The sequence below is a fragment of the Catharus ustulatus genome, chromosome 27 (genome assembly GCF_009819885.2).
Source record: "Catharus ustulatus isolate bCatUst1 chromosome 27, bCatUst1.pri.v2, whole genome shotgun sequence".
NCBI lineage: Eukaryota > Metazoa > Chordata > Aves > Passeriformes > Turdidae > Catharus > Catharus ustulatus.
In genome coordinates this window covers 1198500-1221149 of record NC_046247.1, presented here as the reverse complement: position 1 = coordinate 1221149, position 22650 = coordinate 1198500, and the positions used below count along the sequence as shown (strand labels likewise).

General features: G+C 56.2%; 2 protein-coding genes across 2 annotated transcripts; one reads left to right on the top strand and one right to left on the bottom strand.

Annotated features, from left to right (window-relative positions):
• Positions 1-2202: 2202 nt before the first annotated feature.
• Positions 2203-11624, bottom strand: ATP6V1B2 (ATPase H+ transporting V1 subunit B2). The gene is made up of 14 exons (XM_033081385.1): positions 11501-11624; positions 9438-9493; positions 8738-8836; positions 7881-7974; positions 7715-7792; positions 7157-7296; positions 6952-7053; positions 6347-6444; positions 5504-5627; positions 4903-5053; positions 4546-4628; positions 4356-4460; positions 3745-3874; positions 2203-3660 (listed from the first exon to the last, which is right to left on the bottom strand). The coding sequence occupies exons 1-14, from the start codon at positions 11607-11609 to the stop codon at positions 3524-3526; spliced, it is 1506 nt and encodes a 501-aa protein (XP_032937276.1). The 5' UTR covers positions 11610-11624; the 3' UTR covers positions 2203-3523.
• A 3266-nt stretch (positions 11625-14890) lies between these two features.
• Positions 14891-22549, top strand: SLC18A1 (solute carrier family 18 member A1). The gene is made up of 15 exons (XM_033081070.1): positions 14891-14999; positions 15319-15691; positions 16190-16248; positions 17198-17281; positions 17437-17529; positions 17946-18035; positions 18753-18796; positions 18906-18966; positions 19055-19150; positions 20613-20691; positions 20787-20838; positions 21359-21422; positions 21492-21611; positions 21692-21825; positions 22086-22549. Exons 1-15 carry the CDS (start codon positions 14891-14893, stop codon positions 22182-22184), a joined length of 1557 nt encoding a protein of 518 aa, XP_032936961.1. The 3' UTR covers positions 22185-22549.
• The last annotated feature ends 101 nt before the right edge of the window (positions 22550-22650 follow it).

The following is a 22650-nucleotide window of genomic DNA, read 5'->3' as shown; positions in this document are numbered from 1 at the left end:
ATTTTATGTTTTTATTTATAAATAAATTTTTTAAAACTTCCCCAGCCTCTCTGGGTGATTTTCCATGCTTGAGCCATAAGAATTTATCGCGGCTCACCAGGGTCCCCTCTGGGGACATCCTTGCACCTGGCCCTGCTTTCTGCAGCCCTGAGTTATCTCTGCTCTGCAGCTGGGATAACCCGAGCATGGAAAAGCAGGGATTGGGCTCTGGGATCAGGGAGACTGGGACAATGGGAGACTGGGATCAGGGGAGAGTGGGATAATGGGAAACTGGGACAATGGGAGAGTGGGATAACGGGATGTAAACTGGATACTGGGAGAGCACTGGGTTGTAAACAGGATACTGGGAGAGCAGCAGTGTATAAAATGAATACTGGGAATGCACCAGGATGTAAACTGGGTACACTGGGGATGCTCCAGGAAAGCTGCCACCCCGCTGCTGCAGGAGACGGAGCAGGAAGGAGCAGCAAGGCCGGATAACCCAGGGGAAATCATTCACTGGGGACAGCTCCAGCATGGCCGGGGTGGCTCTGGAACCACCCGGGGGACACCGCGGGCTCGGGTTTTGGGGGGCAAACAGGAGAACGAGCCCGGCTGGAGCATCCCGGGGCCGGGGGGTCCCTGTCCCGCTCCAGCTGCCGCAGGAGCAGCGCGGCACTAATGAGCCCATGCTAATGAGCCCATGCTAATGAGCCCCGAGTGGAGAAAAGCCGATTTGTGTGTCCTTTCATCGCCCCGCCGGCACCGCACGCGTGTCTGGCTGTGTGCAGGGCAGGGACCCAAATCCAACCCCAGCCCCAAATCCAGCCCCAAATCCAACCCCAGCCCCAAACTCAGCCCCAACTTCAGCCCCAAACCCAACCCCAGCCCCAAATCCAGCCCCAAACCCAACCCATCCTGGACGGGGGGATTGAGCGGAGCCACCTCTCGCTCGCAGGGCCGGGTTTGGGGTAAAAAAAGCCGCTTTTGATGTGCAAATGAGCCCCGGCAGCTCTGCCCAGCAGCCCCGGGCTGGCCCTGCCTCGCATCTGCCACCGGCCCCAAAGCCACCCGGCGCTGTCCCCTCCCCTCCCGGCAGGGACAGCTGGCGTGTGCCCGCGGCTGCCACCGGCTGCCATCCCTTGGCGAGGGGCTGAGCCCCCGGGCGCTGCTCGTTACTCATTATGGGATCAAAAATTCCCAATTTAAAAAAGCAGCCGGCCTGGAAAAGCCCGGCAGCGGCAGCTGGGAGAGCAGAGTGGCCCTTGGAGCCGGTACCTGCTGTCCCCAATGTCCCCAGCCGGGACAGAGCCGTGCTAGGAGCTGTCACTGCACTGCCAGGGACACAGGGACAGCCCACGGCCTTTGTGCATCCCACAGCGCTGAGCAGGGCAGGGGAAATCCTGAGCTGAGCCCCACAGGGGCAGAGGAGAGGGGAACCAAAGCTGGGTTTGGGCATTCCTGGGTTTGGTTTGGTTTGGTTTGGTTTGCTCATTCCTGGGTTTGGTTTGGGCACTCCTGGGTTGGGTTTGGCCATTCCTGTGTTTGCTTTGGGCACTCCAGGGTTTGGTTTGGTCACTCCTGGGTTTGGTTTGGGCACTCCTGTGTTTGCTTTGGGCACTCCTGGGTTTGGTTTGGTCATTCCTGAGTTTGGTTCGGGCACTCCTGGGTTTGCTTTGGGCACTCCTGGGTTTGCTTTGGGCACTCCCGGGTTTGGTTTGCTCACTCCTGGCTTTTTTCATTCCTGGTTTTGCTCATTCCCAGGTATGGTGTAGTCATTCCTGATTTTGTTCATTCCTGGTTTTGCCATTCCCATTTTCCAGGGCCCTGTGCCAGGCTCAGGCTCAGTCCCAACCCTGGGCCCTGCCCAGGAGAGGGGAAGGGCCTGGGCTCACTGACTGACCCCCCCCTCCCCTGCTGATCCTTCCCAAAACCCCAAACTGGGCCCTAAAGCTCATTTCTGGGAGTTCCAGGATTGCAGCTGCCCGTGAGGACACAGGATCACATTCCCTGCACATTCCTGCAAAGCCTTTCCTCGTGACTGCTCTGCTGAGGCTGAAGGTCAGACCCTCCTCCTCCTCAGCCACAGCTCCAGGGACACCGTGGGGGTGGCTGCAGTGACCTTTAATCCACACTCAAGTTACTCCATTCCCATTCCCAGGATCCCTGGGGACACGAACACCCCGAGTGATTTTTCACCCCCAGAATCACCAAAGCTCCCCATTTGTTCAACACTTTCCATATTTAATTTATTTAGAGATTCTCTACATTAAAGTATTTTCATGCCTCCCATCCTGACCTCAGGAAAAAGAGACTGGACACAGCTTTGGGTGGAATGCACTGGAATAAAGTTGCTGTTGCAGCCACAGAGAACACGGGACAAACCAGAGAACTGCACGTGGGAGATGTCAGGGAAAGCTGGAATTAGCACATTCCAGTCATGTTAGCACCTTCCCCGAAGGCGTGCAGGGAGGTGCAACATGCTCTGGTGAGCCAGACCAGAGCTCAGACTACAGGAAAAGCCTGGGAAAAGCATGGAATTGTGCCAGCAGCAGCAGCAGCAGCAGGCCCAGAGCCTCGGCTGAACCCGTTGGAAAAGGAACAACACGGAATTGCCCCGCCAAGATTGCAGAGTTTGGGAATGCTGAGCTCAGGGCTGAGGCAAATCCGTGCCTGGAGTGCAAACCACAACAGCTCCAGCCATGGCACGGGCCCAGCACACCTCGAGCAGGTCTGAAATATCCTTTCTCACAGTCAAAGCTGCCTTTTTTATTAATAACTCCTGGTGCCTGGTGTAGTACAGGTCGTGGTTGAAAAGCTGAGCTCACCTGGGCCAGGTTTTAGTTTGGTTTTCACCTCTCAGGATCCCCCTCAGCAGCAGCACAAAGCCCTGAACAGCTGTGGTGACACTTCTGAGCTCAGACTGAGCTGCTGGCTCTGTTTGGCATCTCCAAAATTCAACCAAAAAAGGGTGAGGGAGAAAATCTGCTCTGCAAACTTCAATTTAAAACCTGTAATTCAATATTTAAGCTTTATCCTGTTACTTTCAGGTAGCACCTCACTGGCCTTTGAAAGGACAAGGATTTTTCCACCTGTGCTCCCCACTGTCACCTCCCTGTTCTCAGCTCACACAAACCTTTCAGAATGTGCAGCCCTGCTCAAAAACCTGCATTTTTCACCGAGCAATGTTGTCCTGCAAGTCACATCTCCTGTCTCATGTTTTCTAACCCATGGTTTGCAAGTGAAGATTTGCACTTTCTGGTCATGCTCAGCCTTGAAAAAAACCCACAAAAGGAACCACAAAAGTCTCCTTTCAAAGCCCAAACCTCGTGGTGGCTATTGCACATTTTTAAAGCTGGCCTAAACATCCTCCTGGAGAGCCAGGCTTTGGGAGAAGGGATATTTTCCAAACTGCTCTCAGTGGCAACACTGCCCCAAGTGTCACCTGCTGCTGGTTGGAGCTGGGAGGGCCACAGGGAAACACCAACACATGGAAAAGGAAACCAAACCAGCATCTCACAGAGCAGGGGCACAGGGAGCTGGGCTAGTGCTTGGCATCCCGAGGGTAGAACTCGGCCAGGGTGCTCTGGGGGATCCTCTTGAGCATCTCCTTGGGGAAGATCCTGAGCAGCTGCCAGCCGATGTCCAGGGTCTCGTACACCGTGCGGTTCTCGTAGGGCCCTGCAGGGACAGCCCAGGTGGGGATGAGGGGCAGGAACGGCACAGGCAGCTCTGGGACCCTGCTCAGGGCTCAGGGATCCTTACCCTGAGCAATGAAGTTCTTCTCAAACTTCTGCAGGAACTCCAGGTACAGGAGGTCGTCCGAGGTCAGCGCTTCCTCGCCCACCACGGCCTTCATGGCCTGCACGTCCTTGCCGATGGCGTAGCAGGCGTACTGGGGGGGGGACAGGGCTTGGAGCCAGCTCAGGGAGAGTGGAAGGGCCTGCAGAGCCCTCAGACCTCCCCTCATGGCAGCCCTGCCATGGCAGGGACACCTCCTGCAGCCCCAGGTTATCCCAGCCCAGCCTTGGGTGCAGACAGGGATGGGGCAGTCATGGGTTGTCAGAATTCCAGCCCAGAATTCCTTCCCAATATTCCCCCTCTGGCAGTGGGAGGCCATTCCCTGTGTCCTGTCCCTCCATCCTTTCCCCTCTCCAGCTGTCCTGGAGCCCCTCAGGCTCTGAGCTCTCCCTGCACCCTTCCCTTCTCCAGGTGAGCACCCACAGCTTAGCTCTTCCCTCCTCTCTAAACACCCACAGTCCCTGTTCAAACTCAAAACCTCTCCCTGAGTGCTCAGACAATCCCTAAAGCAGCCTCAGGAATGTTCTGGATCCCAGTTGACCCTGGCCCCTGCTCCCAGAGGGGTTTTCACCCACCAGCTGGTTGGACACATCTGCGTGGTCCTTCCTGGTCATCCCCTCGCCGATGGCCGACTTCATCAGCCGGGACAGGGAGGGCAGGACATTGATAGGGGGGTAAATCTGGAGAGAGACCACCCAGGAGTTATCAGGAATCCTTAAAAAATCAGAATAACCCCAAGCACCTTGTGAGCAGAGAGGCACACACCTGCCTGTTGTGCAGCTGCCTGTCCACGTAGATCTGTCCCTCAGTGATGTATCCAGTCAAGTCAGGGATGGGATGAGTAATATCTGTAAAAAAAAACGTTTTGAATATTTTCAGCCCTTTTATATCCATTTCAGCACTGAGCTGCAGCTTTTTGTTGCCAGGTTACTTCAGCAGTTGTGACTTCAGCAATTACTCCCTGCACAAATCCCAAGCTCTTGGATCAGGGCTGTGAGCACCAAGCCTGAGGGTTCAGAGGGTGAAGGCAGCCAAACCCTGGGATGTTCAGGGAACCTGGAGCCCCCTGTGCTGCTGTGTGCCCCAAGCAGAGCTCTGTGCAGCCCCCCAGGCTGGACTCACCGTCGTTGGGCATGGTGAGGATGGGGATCTGGGTGATGGAGCCGTTCCTGCCCTCCACGCGCCCGGCGCGCTCGTAGATGGTGGCCAGGTCTGTGTACATGTAGCCAGGGAAGCCACGGCGCCCAGGCACCTCCTCCCGAGCTGCTGACACCTGGCACAGCCACAAAAACAGTGCCAAGGACTCACACCCTGCCCAGGGAGCTGCTGAGTGCTCCAACAGCTCCTCCTGCCACCCCCCCGGGTGTTTGTCAGCACGGCCACGTGGGACAGGGCAGGGCAGATCCAAACTGCTGCTCCATGGAAGGGAATTTAAATATCAAAATACCAGCCAGTGCCACCCCTGCCAGGGCAGGGACACCTCCCATGCTCCAATCCCATCCAAGCTGGTCTTGGGCACTGCCAGGGGTGGAATTGCCACCGGTGGAATAAATCCCAGCCAACCAAGGACCAACTCAAACCCTCACTGGCTGCTCCCACCCACTCCAGTGAATGTCAATTCCAACAGCTTGAGCAGCAGCTTCGCTCCTCACCCCACAGCAGCCCTTTCTGCCAACACCCAGCTCCTTAATAAACACATTAATAACACCTTATGAGCCCCCACCTCTCTGAGAGCCTCAGCATAGGAGCTCATGTCTGTCAGGATCACCAGCACGTGCTTCTCACACTGGTACGCCAGGAACTCGGCCGTGGTCAGCGCCAGGCGCGGCGTGATGATTCGCTCGATGCTGCAACACAGGCCTGGCTCAGGGGGCTGCAGGGACACCTGGGGCCACCCAGAGCCACCTGGGGCCACTCACAGCCACCCAGAGCCACACTGGGGCCACTCACAGCCACCCAGAGCCACACTGGGGCCACTCAGAGCCACACAGAGCCACCCAGGAGCCACCTGGGGCTGCCAGGAACACCTGGGGCCACACAGAGCCACCTGGGGCCACTCACAGCCACACAAAGCCACCCAGAGCCACACTGGGCTGCCAGGAACACCTGGGGCCACACAGAGCCACCTGGGGCCACTCACAGCCACCCAGAGCCACACTGGGGCCACCCAGAGCCACACTGGGGCCACCCAAGGCTGTCAGGGGCACCTGGGGCCACCCAGAGCCACCTGGGGCCACTCAGAGCCACCCAGAGCCACCCAGAGCCACCCAGGAGCCACATGGGACTGCAGGGACACCTGGGGCCACCCAGAGCCACACTGGGCTGCCAGGGACACCTGGGGCCACCCAGAGCCACCTCGGGCCACCCAGAGACACATGGGGTTGCAGGGCCACCCAGAGCTGCCAGGGCCACTCCAGCACTGCTGTACCTGCAGCTCCACCTGCACTGTTTCACCTGCAGTTCCAGGAGCACTATGGCACCTGCAGCTCCAGCCCCAACCCAGCCCAAGTGGCAGCTGCAGGACACACCCCCAGCTGGCCTGTCCCCCCCAGGCAGTGGCACTCACGTGGGGTCGTTGGCCAGGTTCAGGAACAGGCACACGTTGTCCATGGAGCCGTTCTCCTCAAAGTCGGACTTGAAGAAGCGAGCGGTTTCCATGTTCACCTAAAGCACAGCTCTGGGGTTAACCTGGCACATCTCACACCCAACTAAGGGCTGATGAGCTCATCAATAACCCACAGCAAAGATCTCCATCCATCAGGCTCCTCTACACTCCCAGAATGAACAAATTCTGGAATTCCAGGCTGGACATCAGGCCTGAGATGCTTTATCCTGATCAGCCAGGTTCTGTTAAGTGTCATGGAATTGTGGATGATTCTGACATGGAATTGTGGGTGACTTTAACAGGTATCATGGAATGGTTTGGGGGTGGGAAGGGACCCCAAAACCCCCTCCAGTGCCATGGCAGGGACACCTCCCACTGTGCCAGGGTGCTCCAAGCCTCCTCCAGCCTGGGACACTTCCAGGGCAGCCCCAGCTTCTCTGGGCACTCTGCTCCAAAGGCACATCCCAGCACTTCCAAAATCTTTTGGTATTTTCCCCCATCCTTTAACTCCACACACACAACTCCCTGATTCCTCCAGCCCCACTCCCCCAGCGCTGTGGGCTCACCCCCATGGCAGCAAAGACGATGGCAAAGTTCTCCTCGCTGTAATCCATCACATCTTTGGATTTCTTCACCAAGCCAGCCTGGCGACAGATCTGAGCCGCAATCTAGGCAAGAAACACCCCAGGCTTTGCACCTGATGCTGTCCCATGGCCCAGAACTCAATCCAGTTTTGGCTCCCAGCAGGTTCAGAGCAGCTCTGAGCCTCACCTCGTTGTGGGGCAGCCCAGCAGCTGAGAAAATGGGGATTTTCTGGCCCCTGGCAATGCTGTTCATGCCATCGATGGCTGAAATGCCAGTCTGGATCATTTCCTCTGGGTAGATCCGACACTGGGGGTTGATGGGCTGGCCTGTGGGGTTTTGGAGAGAACACAATGTTAACCCCTGGACATGGTGGGAGTTTCCTCAAACACCCCCTGATAAATGGGCACAGTGTGACACCAGCTGCACCTGGTCACACCTGAGCCTTCCAGACCCCAAGGCTCTGGTGTTAAATGTTGGTGTCAGTGCTAGAAGTGACTGCAAACCCTGCCAGGTTATCAGCATTTCACCTTTAGCAGCTTCCAAACACTCCAGAAAATTCCCTGCTCCCTCATCTCCCTGCACTTGGATAATTGATTTGGAATTTGATGCCACACACAAACTCAAAATTGAGATGAAGCTCCTCCCAAGTTGGATCTTGTGTTCTAAATCAAATATATGAATTCAGAAAGCTGAAACCCTCCAGGTTTGACTTTCCTCCCCCTCAGAAAAGGATTAAGAACAAACCCATGATGTCCAGGAAATCCTCAGCCAAGACAATGGGGCCTCTGTCTATGGGTTTTCCTGATCCATTGAACACTCTGCCTACAGGGAACAACAATAAAAAGAGAATTATTGTGAAATGCAGCTAATTTGGGACAAATCTGTTCACTCCTCACATGTAAATCCTCACCAAGCATGTCCTCTGAGACTGGGGTTCTCAGGATGTCCCCAGTGAACTCACAGGAGGTTTTCTTGGCATCAATCCCTGAAGTGCCTTCAAATACCTGCAAATGCAGCAGGAGAAATGAAAATAAATCACAGGACACAAGGTTTGTGCTTCACAAAGTGAGCCCTGAACGCTGCTTCAGCTGCAGCCCCAGGGCACAAAGCAGGAGCTGCTCTGCTCCAAGGGCTGGCAGAAAACACCACAAACCCAAATTCATGAATTGTATCAGCAACAGCCACCAAAGCTGCTGCAACTCCTCTGATCTCAAGTGTTTCCCCTCCTGCCAAGTCCTTCAGATAAAATCATGTGAGCAAGAAGCAGCTCTTGAGGAGAAACACCAGCACAGGGCTGAGCTGGAATCCAGTGCTGCAAATCCCAGGGGATTCCTTTAATCCAGCAGCAAAGGAATCCAGAGGGGTGGAAACAAATCCAGAGAGGTGGAAACAAATCCAGAGGGAGTGGAAATAAATCCACAGGGAGTGGAAATAAATCCAGAGGGAGTGGAAATAAATTCAGAGGGGTGGAAATAAATCCAGAGGGGGTGGAAATAAATCCAGAGGGGGTGGAAATAAATCCAGAGAGGGTGGAAACAAATCCAGAGGGGGTGGAAACAAATCCACAGGGGTGGGAACAAATCCAGAGGGGTGGAAATAAAAATGTCACCATGCACTGCCAGAAATCTCCTACAATTATTGATGTCACTTGGAATAAGTAGGTGATTGGTTGTTTTAATTTAAAAAGAACACATCTCCAGACAGGTTTGGTTTGTTCAGGGCTCACCCTGGTTAATAAATGATGGAAAAAGAGAACCCTGCTCCTACCTGAACCACAGCCTTGGAGCCACTGACTTCCAGCACCTGCCCACTCCTCCTGGTGCCATCAGGCAGGGTCAGGTGCACGATCTCGGCGTACCTGGGGAACTGAGGGGGCACAAGGAGGAGGAAAAGCATTAAAATCCACCCAGCAAACCAAAACCCCCAGCTCCAAACCTGCAAACAACTCGGTTTTTAAGAATAGTTTAATCATCAGAACCAAACTCCTCCCCAGGATATTGAGTTTCCCAGGTTAAAGCCATTTTTAAGGGAATAAACAATATTTGTGTGGTTGGAGCTGCCAGGATTAGCTCTGAAAGCTCTGAGTCCCAAACAGTGCCAGGAAGCCCCAGAGCAGAAGGAAAACCTGCAGCAGTTTTGCCCTTAAGAACCTGAAAAGAAGCCAGGAGTGTCCACAGGTTCCTGTTCCAGAGCACTGGTGTGGAAACAGAAAGGTTGGGAACAAAACCAAACAGGTTCATCTCAGCTCTGAGTTTAATCAGCGTTCCAGGGCTCTGGGGAAACTCAAACTCGGTTCCCTTCCCTTCCCCAGTAACTCTGCAGCCTTGGAGGGAGGGATTTCCACACTCCCATTTATCCCAGCAGTCAGAAATGTATCAAAATCCCCCTGGGGGGTTTCCCAGCAGTCTGGATTTTACCTTTCCCAGCTTTTCCTCTCAAAAAAGCTTCAGAGCAGCTGAGGATTTACCTTGACCTGGTCCAGGATCACCAGGGGCCCGTTCACACCTGACACGGTTTTGTAAGCTGCAAAAAACCCACAAGGGACAGGTCAGGAACATCCCAGAGCCCATTTCCCATTTCATTGCTGTCACCAGGGCTCTGGGGTCTGATTTCTGTTTATCAGGAGCTCCACAGGAAGGGGCAGGGGCAGGATTGGGTGTGCAGAATTATTCCTGCTCCCTGGAGTGACTCTGACACGATCCCAGTGTTTGCTTCTCCATGACAGGAACTCATGGAGCATTTTCCTGCTCCCTGAAGTGACTCTGAGGTGATCCCAATCTTTTCCATAATAAAAATTCATGGAGCATTTTCCTGCTCCCTGGAACTGACTTTGAGGTGATCCCAATCTTTTCCATAATAAAAATTCATGGAGCATTTTTCCTGCTCCCTGGAAGTGACATTGAGGTGATCCCTGTTTTCTCCATGACAGGAATTCATGGAGCATTTTCCTGCTCTCTGGAACTGACTTTGAGGTGATCCCAATCTTTTCCATAATAAGAATTCATGGAGCATTTTCCTGCTCCCTGAAGTGACTGACATGATCCCTGTTTTCTCCATAGTAAGAATTCATGGAGCATTTTCCTGCTCCCTGAAGTGACTCCCACATGATCCCTGTTTTCTTCCCCACAGCAGGAATTCCCAGCTCAGGTTGGAGGGGCCTGGAGCACCCTGGCACAGCAGAAGTGTCCCCAAGGTAGGGGTGGCTCTAGTTGGGCTCCAAGTCCCTTCCAACCCAAACCATTCCATGATTCCGTGATTCCAAGGGAGGATTTTGCTGTCAGCTCAGGGAAGAAGCATCACCTGACCCCCAGATGAGGAAATCCTGAGTCAGAGCTCGCTCAGGGTCACGAGGAGCTGGGGCTGTTCCTCACTGGGACAGCAGGGAACTGGGACATGCAGAGCCCAGCCAGGATCCCAAATTCCTGCAGCAGCTCCAGGAGTGGAGCAGGAGCCTGGCAGCTCCCCAGCTGCTGTCTGCACTGTCAACAGCCCCGTGTTTACCCTGCAATAAAACTGCTGAAACTGTTGCAATGTCAGAGCTTTATGGCAACAACCAAACTGCTCCGGGGCAGGGGAGCTGGGCTTCAACTCCAGCGCTCAGTTTGACTCTAAAATCCTACTCAACACCCTGAACAGAGCTCTGTCTCTCAATGACTTCGGATCAGCTGCAGCATCTGGGCTGCTGCAGTGCCCTGAGCAGGGAGATCCTGGGCCCAGCATTATCCAGAGGAATCAGCTCTGAGAGGGGGGTTTGGATAAGATCAGAACCCAGGGTTTGGATCAGCTCACAGCCTGAGGGTTTGCAGCCCTGGAAAAGCTGACCCTGAGTGAGACATTTCACCCCATGACTGTCTCATGAGCACTTCTTCCTTCACCAGTTCCATGACAAACCAAAAGCAACCCAGAACATTTTCCATCCCCAGCCTGGTGCAGTTCAGGGGAAAAAACAGAACCTGCATGGAAAAAGCTGGAGTCACCTTGGCTCCAGCCTCTGTTCCACAGTAAGATCTGGAATTGCAGGGATGGATTTGGCCTCCAAACCTGCCGGGTGTTTCCAAAGGATCCCTGATCCAGGGTGGGCAGCACCCTGCAGCTCCTGCTGCAATTCAGGGCACAGTTAAAGCCATTTCATGTCATTGCTGCCATAAAAAACACCTTCACACGCTCTGATTTCTCCCCACTGCAGAGGGGAGATTTTACCAAGGCGCTGCATTTCCCCTTTTTCACGCGATTTCTCAATTCAGGGCTCCACAGCAGGCTCCATCCCACCCCCATTTCCCGTTCCCGGCTTTGCGGGAAGGACACGGGACAGCCGTGCCACCACTGCCCCATTCCCCCCGCGTTCCGGGGCCTCATTCCGGTGCTACATTCCGGTGCTCCATTCCAGCCCGGGCTGCTCTGAGGGCGAGGCCGAACCGCGGCCTGCCCGGGCCCGGAGCTGCAGCCCCCGAGCCGAGCCGAGCCCACCCGGCCGATCCCGATCCCCTCTCCCCGCGTCCCCCCGCGTCCCCCCGCGCTCCCCGCACTCACTGAGGCGCGGCTGGGACAGGAAGTCGCGGGTCAGAGCCGCCGCCTGCTCGCGGGGCCCGCCGGGCCCGGCGCCGTTCACGGCCCCGCGCAGCGCCCGCACCGCCGCCATGTTGGACCGGCTCTGAGGGGACGGCCCTGCGTGCGTGGGTATAGCGAGGGGAGGGGCACGCACGGGCCACGCCCGTGACGCACGGGAGACGCCCACGCACGCAGGGGGCACGCCCAGCCACGCACGGGGCACGCCCACCGGCGGTGAGGGGCGGGGACAGAGCTGTCCCAGGTCCTGTAAGGAAAAAGGAAAAAGGAAAAAGGAAAAGGGAAAAGGGAAAAGGGAAGAGGAAGAGGAAGGGGAAGGGGAAGAGGAAGAGGAAGAGGAAGAGGAAGAGGAAGAGGAAGAGGAAGAGGAAGAGGAAGAGGAAGAGGAAGAGGAAGAGGAAGAAAAGTAGTAAATGGCTAAGAATAAATAAAAATGTAAAAGTCAAAAGGGGAAAGGGATGAGGAAAAAGGGTAAGAGAAAAGAGGAAGAGGGAAGTAAGGAAAAGGAAATAAGACAAATAAAATATTAAAATAATAAGAGACGGGAAAATAAGGATAAAAACAAAAGAAAGATAAAAAGGGAAAGAAAGTGAGAAAGACAGAGCAGTGACACAGAACTGCATTGGGGTTTTAAATCAATGCCCTCCCTCCTGCTGGTTCAGAACTGGAAATTTTTGGGGAAAATGTCTGCTAGGAGCTCTGGGTGATTCCCAAGGAGGGAGGAAACAGCAGAGATAATTCCACAGAAGGGATTAAATAAAGAGAAAGAGGGAAGAAAGGGAAAAAGGGGAAGGTTGAGAGCTGCTGGAGGAGGATTTGGGTCCTTGCCCGGCCTGGCAGCTCCGGGCTCCCGCAGCAGATGGTGCTGCTGCCCCACTCATCCCCTCGGCTCCAGACCTCAGGAAAGCAATTTCCAGTTCAATCCTCCACTCCTGAAATCCATTTAAAGGCTTCAACTCCCGCTCTAATGCTGGCCCGGGGAATTCCCGGGCAGGGAATCTCATCTGCCGTTATTGGCGATGGTTTTGGGGCCCGGCAGGAGGCAGATGAACGGCCCCAGTGGCAGATTGATGTGCCAGCAGAGGAAAGGTGAATAAATTCCAGATTTATTCCCTCTCCCTGCAGCAAATCTCCATGCCCTGGATGAAGGATGGTGATGGTTTGGGGTTTAAAAGGAAAATCACGGAGCCAAGTGTCAGAAGTTTAGGAAAACTGAAATGATGGAAGGAAACACAAAACCCCCACCAGGCCTGGGGGGATTTTCCACCCAGCTCTGCTGGGAGGAACCAGCCTGGCTGGGCCAGGGAACATCCCCTTGTCCCTGGAAAAGACATGGAGAGCATCCCAAGGGCAGGAGGTGCTGAGGTGAGGAGGGACCACAACCTGCTGCTCCCAACATCCCCCAGAGCTCTGGGATCCAGGCCAGGTGCTCTGATCCAGGCAGGAATCCCCCAAAGCTCTGGGATCCAGGCCCAGGTGCTCTGATCCAGGCAGGGATCCCCCAGATCTCTCAGATCCAGAGCCAGGTGTTCTGATCCAGGCAGGAATCCCCCAGATCTCTGGGATCCAGGCCCAGGTGCTCTGATCCAGGCAGGGATCCCCCAGATCTCCGGGATCCAGGCCAGGTGCTCTGATCCAGGCAGGGATCCCCCAGATCTCTGGGATCCAGGCCCAGGTGCTCTGATCCAGGCAGGAATCTCCCAGATCTCTGGGATCCAGGCCCAGGTGCTCTGATCCAGGCAGGAATCTCCCAGATCTCTGGGATCCAGGCCCAGGTGCTCTGATCCAGGCAGGGATCCCCCAGATCTCCTGGATCCAGGTTCTCAGGGAGGGATCAGCCCTGCTGGGAGCTGGCAGTGAGGTTAAACCTTCCTGCCCCCCAGCATCCCTCAGCCCAGCCCTGCTGATGCAGGGAGAGCTCCAGGACAGCCCTGTGAGGTTCCAATGAACGCTGCAGGGACCAGGGACACTCCTCTCCTCCCCTGGACAGCCCTGTGAGGTTCCAATGAGCACTGCAGGGACCAGGGACACTCCTCTCCTCCCCTGGTAACCGGGAATCGTAAATCCCGGGGCAGCAGAGCTCGGCGAGGCGGCGGCGGCAGCTCCACGCTCACATGGGTGCCGGGGTAAGAACGTTTTCCTCTGCTCCCCATGGCAGAGAAAGGGGACAGGGTTTGTACTGGGCAATTGTGTCTCTACTGCCTCTGCTTTCTCTGTCTTCAGTTTATTTATGTTTGTATTCCTCTGCATTAATTCTGGTGGTTGGTGCCTGATTGAGAAGCCAGCCCTGCTCTCCACCTGGTGTGGCACCTGATAAAGCATTTGGAGTGTTTGCTTTTGTAATTAAAACCTGACAGCTCCCATTGCCTGGGGTTTCAGGAAAGGCCAGGATTTTGGGGAAGAGGCAGAGCTCAGACTCAGCTCCATCCATTCTGTCACTCAGTCCCCAAGAGCTGAGGAATTCAATGGTCCATTGGTTGGTTTAATGCAGATTTTGGAGGGATTTTTTTGGGAGTGATGTTTCCTTGGAAGCCTCGACCTCAGTCCCATCTGTGAGGCTTTGAAGAGCCGTGCCTGGCCCTGCCATTCCAATCAGGAAAGGCACGGGAGGTAAATGAGTTTCCTTTGAGGCGCAATTGAACCTCTGAAGAACAAACAGGGAATAAAAGATGTCGAGATTACCTCGGATAAACTGAGGCTCGATCTGTGAGGAGACTTAAACGATGCCTTGGAGCAGGTACAGGATGTCTCAGGAGAGTGGGAATGGTGGGAGAACGCTCCAGCTGGGAATTTCAAAGCAGGATTGATGAAATCAGTGTTTTATAGCAGAGCTGGTGGTTCCAGCTCCTGGGGAAAGCTCACAGATCCTGGGGAAAGAACTCAGCTCTTGAGGAGAGCACCTAGACCTTGAGAAGAGCACCCAGACCCTGTGAACAGTGCCCAGATCAGGGGAATGGCACAGAGATCCTGGGAATGGCACCCAGACCCTGGGAATGGCACCCAGCTCCTGGGAATGGCACCCAGACCCTGGGAATGGCACAGAGATCCTGGGAATGGCACAGAGATCCTGGGAATGGCACAGAGATCCTGGGAATGGCACCCAGACCCTGGGAATGGCACCCAGACCCTAGGAATGGCACCCAGACCCTGGGCACACACTGAGTGTCCCCAGGAGCTGCTGCCCAAGGGACAAGCCATGACCCGTGGGAGGTTTAACCTGGAATATTCTCTGGGCAGGTTTGTGGAGGCCCTGACCCCTGAGCCCAGGAGCCCACAGGACCCTGGCTGAGCTCTGTGTCCCTGGCCGTGTCCCTGGCCGTGTCCCTGGCTGTGTCCCTGGCTGTGTCCCTGGCCATGTCCCCAGCCAGGTCCTGGCTGGCCTCGGGCAGGGCCTCGCCCAGGCTGGTGCTGGCCGTGGTGTTCGTGGCTCTGCTGCTGGACAACGTCCTGCTCACCGTCGTGGGTATGGCCTGGGGCTCTGGGGCACAGCGGGGACTTGGGGGGACAGTGGGGGGGTCCTGTGGGGCTGCCTGGGGGTGCAGTGTGGGGGTTTTGGGGACTCTTTGGGCTGCCACTGTGGGGTTCTTTGGGGACACAGCTTGGGGCTCTTCAGGGCTGCCCTGGCTGCTCTGCTCCATCGGTCCCTGGGTGATGCCAGCAGGTCCCTGCTCAGGTGACCTTCCAGGACCTTCCCCACCTGGCCAGCCCCGCTCAGTTCAGCTCCGTGCCAAGCCAGATCTGCAGGAAAATCCCCCCTGATCCCTTCCCCGGCTTTTTTCCAGTACCCATCGTCCCCACCTTCCTCTACACGACCGAGTACGAAGCTGCCAAGAGCTCCGTGAGCCCGGCCCTGCCCGAGCCAACTCCCGCAGCCCCCGGGGCTCCTCCTCTCCCCGGTTCTGACCCCGGCACCGCGCCCGTCCGGGGCTCCAGCAGCGCCGGCAATGGGACGGGGAGCAGCCCCCCAGGACACCCCCCAGGACACCCCTCCAGGGACCCCCCAGCCCCATCCAGGGACCCCCCAGCCCCACCCAGGGGCTGCCTGCAGGGTGAGGAGTTCCTGGCGCAGGAGAACACCCGCGTGGGGCTGCTCTTCGCCTCCAAGGCTCTGGTCCAGCTGCTGGTCAACCCCTGGGTGGGTCTGCTGACCAACAGGTAAGGTCCGAGCCGGGGGTTCCCGCGGTTCCAGGAGATTCCTCGGCTCCTGCCTGCTGCTGGAGTCACCTGGGGCTGAGCAATCGCGTGGAATTGCAGGCAAACAGCAAGAGGTGGAATTTATCCATCCAAATGGCAGGAATGTCACCTTTCCTAACAGCCTGCACACGGCTTGTGAGTTCATGTCCCGGCATAAAGCTCACCAAAGCTCTCCTCAGGTGCTGCCAGATGCTGTTCAACACCAGCAACCACGGAATAAACAAACACAGCCCGCTCTGGATGCATTAAATGTTCTTCTCAGGTTTTCTTCCTCTCCTGCAGATGCTGGGCTGGGCAGCTGGCTCTGTCCCTGGGGGGCTTTGCAGAGTTTCTGGGGGTCCCTCTGAGCAGCACTGTGGGCACATCACCCCCTCAGGAGCTGCTTCTGAGCCCTCAGGGGTTTCCCAGCAGGGAACAAGGAGCCCTCCTGAGCCGGGGCCTCCTTTTTGCCCCCTCCAGGATCGGATACCACATCCCCATGTTCCTGGGCTTCACCATCATGTTCCTGTCCACAGTGAGTGAGTATCGCCCTCCCCACCCTGCAGAGAGGGGCCAAAGCAGGGGTCCGGGCTCAGGGGAGGGTGACAAGGACGAGCTCTGTGCCCTCTGCCCCGTTCCAGTGCCAGCTGGGGCAGCCCTGCCCCGTGCTGCGGACCTCAGCTCTCCCTCCCTGTGCAGTGTTTGAGAATCTCAGCTCTCCCTCCCTGTGCAGTGTCTGAGAAGTCTCAGCTCTCCCTCCCTGTGCAGTGTTTGAGAATCTCAGCTCTCCCTCCCTGTGCAGTGTTTGAGAATCTCAGCTCTCCCTGCCTGTGCAGTGTCTGAGAAGTCTCAGCTCTCCCTCCCTGTGCAGTGTCTGAGAAGTCTCAGCTCTCCCTCCCTGTGCAGTGTCTGAGAAGTCTCAGCTCTCCCTCCCTGTGCAGTGTTTGAGAATCTCAGCTCTCCCTCCCTGTGCAGTGTTTGAGAATCTCAGCTCTCCCTGCCTGTGCAGTGTTTGAGAATCTCAGCTCTCCCTCCCTGGGCAGTGTTTGAGAATCTCAGCTCTCCCTCCCTGTGCAGTGTTTGAGAATCTCAGCTCTCCCTCCCTGGGCAGTGTTTGAGAATCTCAGCTCTCTCCCCCTGTGCAGTGTTTGAGAATCTCAGCTCTCCCTCCCTGTGCAGTGTCTGAGAAGTCTCAGCTCTCCCTCCCTGTGCAGTGTTTGAGAAGTCTCAGCTCTCCCTCCCTGTGCAGTGTTTGAGAATCTCAGCTCTCCCTCCCTGGGCAGTGTTTGAGAATCTCAGCTCTCCCTCCCTGGGCAGTGTCTGAGAAGTCTCAGCTCTCCCTCCCTGGGCAGTGTTTGAGAATCTCAGCTCTCCCTGCCTGTGCAGTGTTTGAGAATCTCAGCTCTCCCTGCCTGTGCAGTGTTTGAGAATCTCAGCTCTCCCTGCCTGTGCAGTGTTTGAGAATCTCAGCTCTCCCTGCCTGTGCAGTGTTTGCTTTCTCAGGCACCTACACCCTGCTGTTCATCGCCAGAGCCCTCCAAGGCATCGGCTCCTCCTTCTCCTCGGTGGCAGGTGAAGGTTTTGGCTGCACCTTGGCTGGGCTCTCCTCCTGCTCCTCCTCACTGCACCCAGCCAGGGAGCAGCTGAGCCCCCTTGAACCCCCAGATTGCAGAGAGGAGCCCCCAGGGAGGCAGCCAGGCTGAGGTGGGCTCTGTGTGTGCCCCCAGGCCTGGGGCTGCTGGCCAGCGTGTACCCGGACGATGCGGAGAGGGGCAGCGCCATGGGCATCGCCCTGGGGGGCCTGGCCTTGGGAGTGCTCAGTAAGGAGCCCTGGGCCCGAGGGGACACGGGGGACAGGGGGGACAGGGGGGACAGGGGGGACAGGGGGACAGGGTGGGATAGGGTGGGACAGGGGGGATATGGTGGGACACAGTGGGACAGGCTCTGGGGAGGTGGCACTGCCAGGCCCTGGGGACAGTGGCACTGCCAGGCTCTGGGGAGGTGGCACTGCCAGGCTTTGGGGAGGTGGCACTGCCAGGCTCTGGGGACAGTGACATTGCCAGGCTCTGGGGACAGTGGCACTGCCAGGCTCTGGGACAGTGACATTGTCAGGCTCTGGGGACAGTGGCACTGCCAGGCTCTGGGACAGTGACATTGCCAGGCCCTGGGGACAGTGGCACTGCCAGTCCCTGGGGACAGTGGCCCTGCAGGGTGTGACCCAGCCCCTCCCTTGCAGTCGGGGCCCCCTTCGGGAGCATCATGTACGAATTTGTGGGCAAAGCTTCGCCCTTCCTGGTCCTGGCCTTCCTCGCCCTCTTGGATGGAGGTGAGGAAGCAAAGGGCAGAGCCCTGCAAATGCAGAAATGATTGAAGTGTGGGTGTCAGGCAGAGCCTGAGGGGAGGAGCAGGCACAGCACCACAGTGGGTGATACCATCAGCACTGCCTTCTCCAGCAGGGCTAAATCAGATTTTTTGCCATCTCTGGATGACTGACACAGGAACAGAGCAGGAATTAATCCCTCATTACTTAATAACCCCCCTGATGGCTTTAAGGGCTCCAACAGCACATTCAGTAAAGCTCTCTGAGCTGTGAATTCTCTGGCAAGACACCCTGGTCTCAGCCTCGTGGTGCCACGAAGGGATCAGGCTCTGCCAGCAGAATTGGTGCCTCATTCTTGCTCCCAGAAGAGGCCACGGGAGCTTCCCGAGTTCCAGCCAGCAGGAGCTGTATTTGCAGTGGGAAGCACGGAGCTAATTAAATTACAGCCCCAATTACCGTCCTCGTCTGGCTGTAAAGCAGGAGCTCCTTAATGAAGCGTGCGAGAGCGGCTGGAAAATGAAATGTGGGCCCTGTGCCTCGCCAACTTCTGCTTCCACCCTCGGCTTTTCCTCATCCCAGTCCTGTCACGCTCCAGCTGGGGTTGACAAAACCTTTGCAAAGCTCCCAGGGCAGCTTTGCTGCTCCAGCCCAGGGGCAGAGGGAGGGCAGGGCTGGCAGTGGCAGCGGTGCCTGCAGGAGCCAACGGCCGCCTTCTGTCCCCAGCCCTGCAGCTGTGCATCCTGCAGCCCTCCCGCGTGTCCCCGGAGGTGAGCAGGGCTCTGGGAGGGCCGGGTGGGCACTGCCCGGGGCTGGGGGCTGTGCCAGGGCCTAGCTGAGGGCACACACAGCCCCCAGCCCAGCTCGCCCCCTCGGCAGAGCACTAAAGCCACGCCGGTGTCCACGCTGCTGCGAGACCCCTACATCCTGGTGGCCGCAGGTAAGGAGGGCCCTTCTTGTTAGAGTCCCTTGAAACAGCAGCAGAAAGGGTGAAAACGGAGCTTTTCTGCCTTTTCTCCCCTTTCCAGGGGCTCTGTGCTTCTCCAACATGGGTGTGGCCATGCTGGAGCCCACGCTGCCCATCTGGATGCTGCAGACCATGTGCCCGCCGCAGTGGCAGCTCGGTAGGTGCCGTGCTCTCTGCTGGGCTTCAGAGGGTTTGGAATTCCAGAAAAAACCTTCCTAGAGCCAGCCTGCGACTGATCCCAGCCCTGTGCCCAGCCCACAGCACTCAGTGCTTTCCTCAGACACTTCCAGGGAGCAAAATCTGTCTGGGCACTGCAGGAGGGATTGAATCATCTTTGATATCACTCTGAAAAAAAAAAATAAAACAAGGAAACATCTGCCCTCCTGCAATCCCAGGCTGGGCATGGCTCCAATTCCAGCTGGAAATGTCCTCAGTGGTGGCTGCTCTGCTCTGTTATTGAAAAGATTGTATGGAATTTGCTGCCCAGCTGAGCAATAACGGGGCAGGGAGGCAGCGGGGTGCCCTGGGAGCCCATCCTGTGCCAGGCTGGAACTGGGGAGGCCAGAGGGGCTCTGCAGAGGCAGGTCCTGTGAGATGAGGCAGGTCCTGTGAGAGGAGGCAGATCCTGTGAGATGAGGCAGGTCCTGTGAGATGAGGCAGGTCCTGTGAGATGAGGCAGGTCCTGTGAGATGAGGCTGTTCCCAGCACCCCAGGCAGGGCAGGATGTGCTGATTGCCTGGAAAATGGCATGTGGAGATAACAGCCTGTGCTGCTGCAAGAATACAGCAGGGGTGGTGATAAAACCCAAGTGGAGCAGGAAGGACCCGGGGGGTGCCCTGGGCTGCACTTAGAGCCCAAATTGGATTGGATTTGGGCTGGAATTGCTCCTGATCGAGTTATCCTCAGCAACAGACAGGCACTGAAAGCTTCCCTGGAGCAAGGAGGGGCGAGGGGAAAGCGGCACAGAGGGATCCTGGGCTGGCAAAAGGGACAGAACCCAGGGAAAAGCACTCAGGGCTGCCCTGCCACCGCTGCAGGAGGTGATTTTTGAGAAGAAAATCCCAAATGTATTCCCTAAGGTGTTCAGGTACCTGAGATTTGAGACACCAACCCACCCCTCTCACGAGCTGCTCTAAACTCAAGGGCTTTGTTTTGTCTCTTCCTCCCATAATTCTGGGAAAAACAACCCAGAAGAGCTTGGGCTAAAGCTGCAGGATTAACCCTGTTGTGTAGCTGTGAGAGGAGAGGAAATTAAACACAAATCAGCGTGTTCCAATAAGGAAGCTGTCCCAGGGAAATGGAGCTGATCACTTTTATTTATTGTCAGCAGGAGAGGATATGAAAAATAAACAACTGGCAAAGCAGCAGGGAGAGCAAATATTTAATTGTGAGCTACACAGTGATCCCCGAGCTTTTTACTTAAGCAGCTTTATTCCTCTTTATTTAGTGAGGGGAAAGGGGGGAAGGTGGAAGAGGGAGGAATTGTGACAGAAGAAATTGTGACAGATGTTCATGTGCCTGGCCTGGCTCATGATATTCCCCAAATGAGGTGTTTGGGGGGGTGAAAATTTGTTCAAATCTGTATTTTCTTGGCATTTTTAATCCTTTCTGTGTGCCAGGGATGGCGTTCCTGCCTGCCAGCATCTCCTACCTCGTTGGCACCAACCTCTTTGGGATTCTGGCTAACAGGATGGGCAGGTGAGCGGGACATTAAAGATTTTGGCTCAGCCCAGCCCAAATTCCAGCGTGTTCTGCTCCAGGCTGAGAACTCCTGCGCTCTGCTCACGTTGCAGGTGGCTGTGCTCCATGATTGGGATGGCTGTGGTGGGAATCAGCCTCCTCTGTGTGAGTAGCTCAGGGGAATCCAAGGTGTCTCTGCAGGGATTTTCACTGCCCTGGCACGGCAAATGCTCAGGGGTTGCACCTCTGGATGGGTTTTGCAGATCTGGGAAAGGTCTCCAGATCTTCAGGCTGAGAGATTTGGGATTGTTCAGCCTGGAAAAGGCTGTGGGTGACTGAATTCTGCTGCAGGGAAGATGGGGAGGGAGGATTTACAAGGGATGGATGGACAGGACATGGCTTCAAAGTGACAGAGGGCAGGGTTAGGTGGGATATTGGGGAGAAATTCCTCCTTGTGAGGGTGAGGAGGGGCTGGACTGGAATTCCCAGAGCAGCTCTGGCTGCCCCTGGATTGCTGAAAGTGCCCAAGGCCAGGCTGGGATGAGCTGGGACAGTGGAAGATGTCCTGGCCATGGCACGGGGTGGCACTGGATGTGCTTTAAGGTCCCTTTAATCCAACCCATTCCATGATTCCATGCCCTGTGTCCCACCTCCCACTGCCCTCACATTCCTCTCTCCCCTCCAGGTGCCTCTGGCCACCAACATTTACGGGCTGATCGGCCCCAACGCCGGCCTGGGCTTTGCCATAGGTAAGTTGGGGTGCTCTGGGCAGCTGGCCCGGGGGCAGCGGGCACTGAGAGCCCCCGATGGCCGGGCAGGAATGGTGGACTCGTCCATGATGCCCCTCATGGGCTACCTGGTGGACCTGCGGCACACCTCAGCCTACGGCACCGTGTACGCCATCGCCGACGTGGCCTTCTGCATGGGCTTCGCCGTGGGTAGGACTTTTACTGGCGCTGTGGCTCCTCAGGGCGTGTCTCCCTGGGGTTTTATCCCTTTTGGATGTTGGGGTTTGCAGGTCCCTCCACGGGCGGGGCCATCGTGCGAGCGCTGGGTTTCCCCTGGCTGATGGCGATCGTCGGGGCGCTGAACGTGGCGTACGCGCCGCTCTGCTGGCTCCTGCGCAGCCCCCCGGCCAGCGAGGAGAGGATGGTCAGTCAGGGGTGCTCCGCTGTGCTTTTACACCCCGGGGATTTGGGGGGATTGAGGATAAATCTGCCCTCAAAACTGGACCAAAAAAAAAACCTCAGATGAAATCGGGGAAGTTGTGAGGGTCCTTCCCTGCACTCACAGCGTGTGTTGGCTGGGGAAAAGTCAGCTTTGGTTTTTTCCCAGTGTGATACCTCTCCTGCTAACTGCTCAAATGAATCTTTATTTTTACTAAAGCACGGTTTCTGCTCTGCTCCACCCAGGCCATCCTGAGCCAGGAGCGCCCTGTGCACCCCAAAAGCTACACCCCGAAGGAAGCCCAGCAGGAATTCCCCCTCACAGAGGCAGAAAACGTGGAATAGGCAGGACAAGGAACGCGTGTCCTGCTTTGGAATTTTAGTTATGGTTACAGAGCAGACACGGCCTCCCCCCGACTCGTGGGAGGCCGAATTTCTTCCCCAACCACCAGGATTTGGAGGCTCCATTCATTTGGTGGAACTTGAGCATGGAATCAGCTGGCATAAAGATGTCACTGCAATGTCCCCGCTCCTCTGAGGACACTAAAAAATGTTTATTTGTGTCTTGGTGTAGTCTGATGTATTGTGCTGTGTCTGTGCTACTCGGAGCTGCTCGTGTGTCCTTCCCAACATATATTAAATGAATTTATTCGTTTGAAGAGCTCTAAATAAACTGAGGTGGGAGTAAGGTTTAGACTCAGGCGACAAAGCCGGTTAGATCACTGTATTTAATGCGGGTACACCAGGTGCTGCAGCTGGGGAGTCTCTGAGGGAAGACTTTGGCAGAGAATCTGCAGCTCCTCCCATAGCT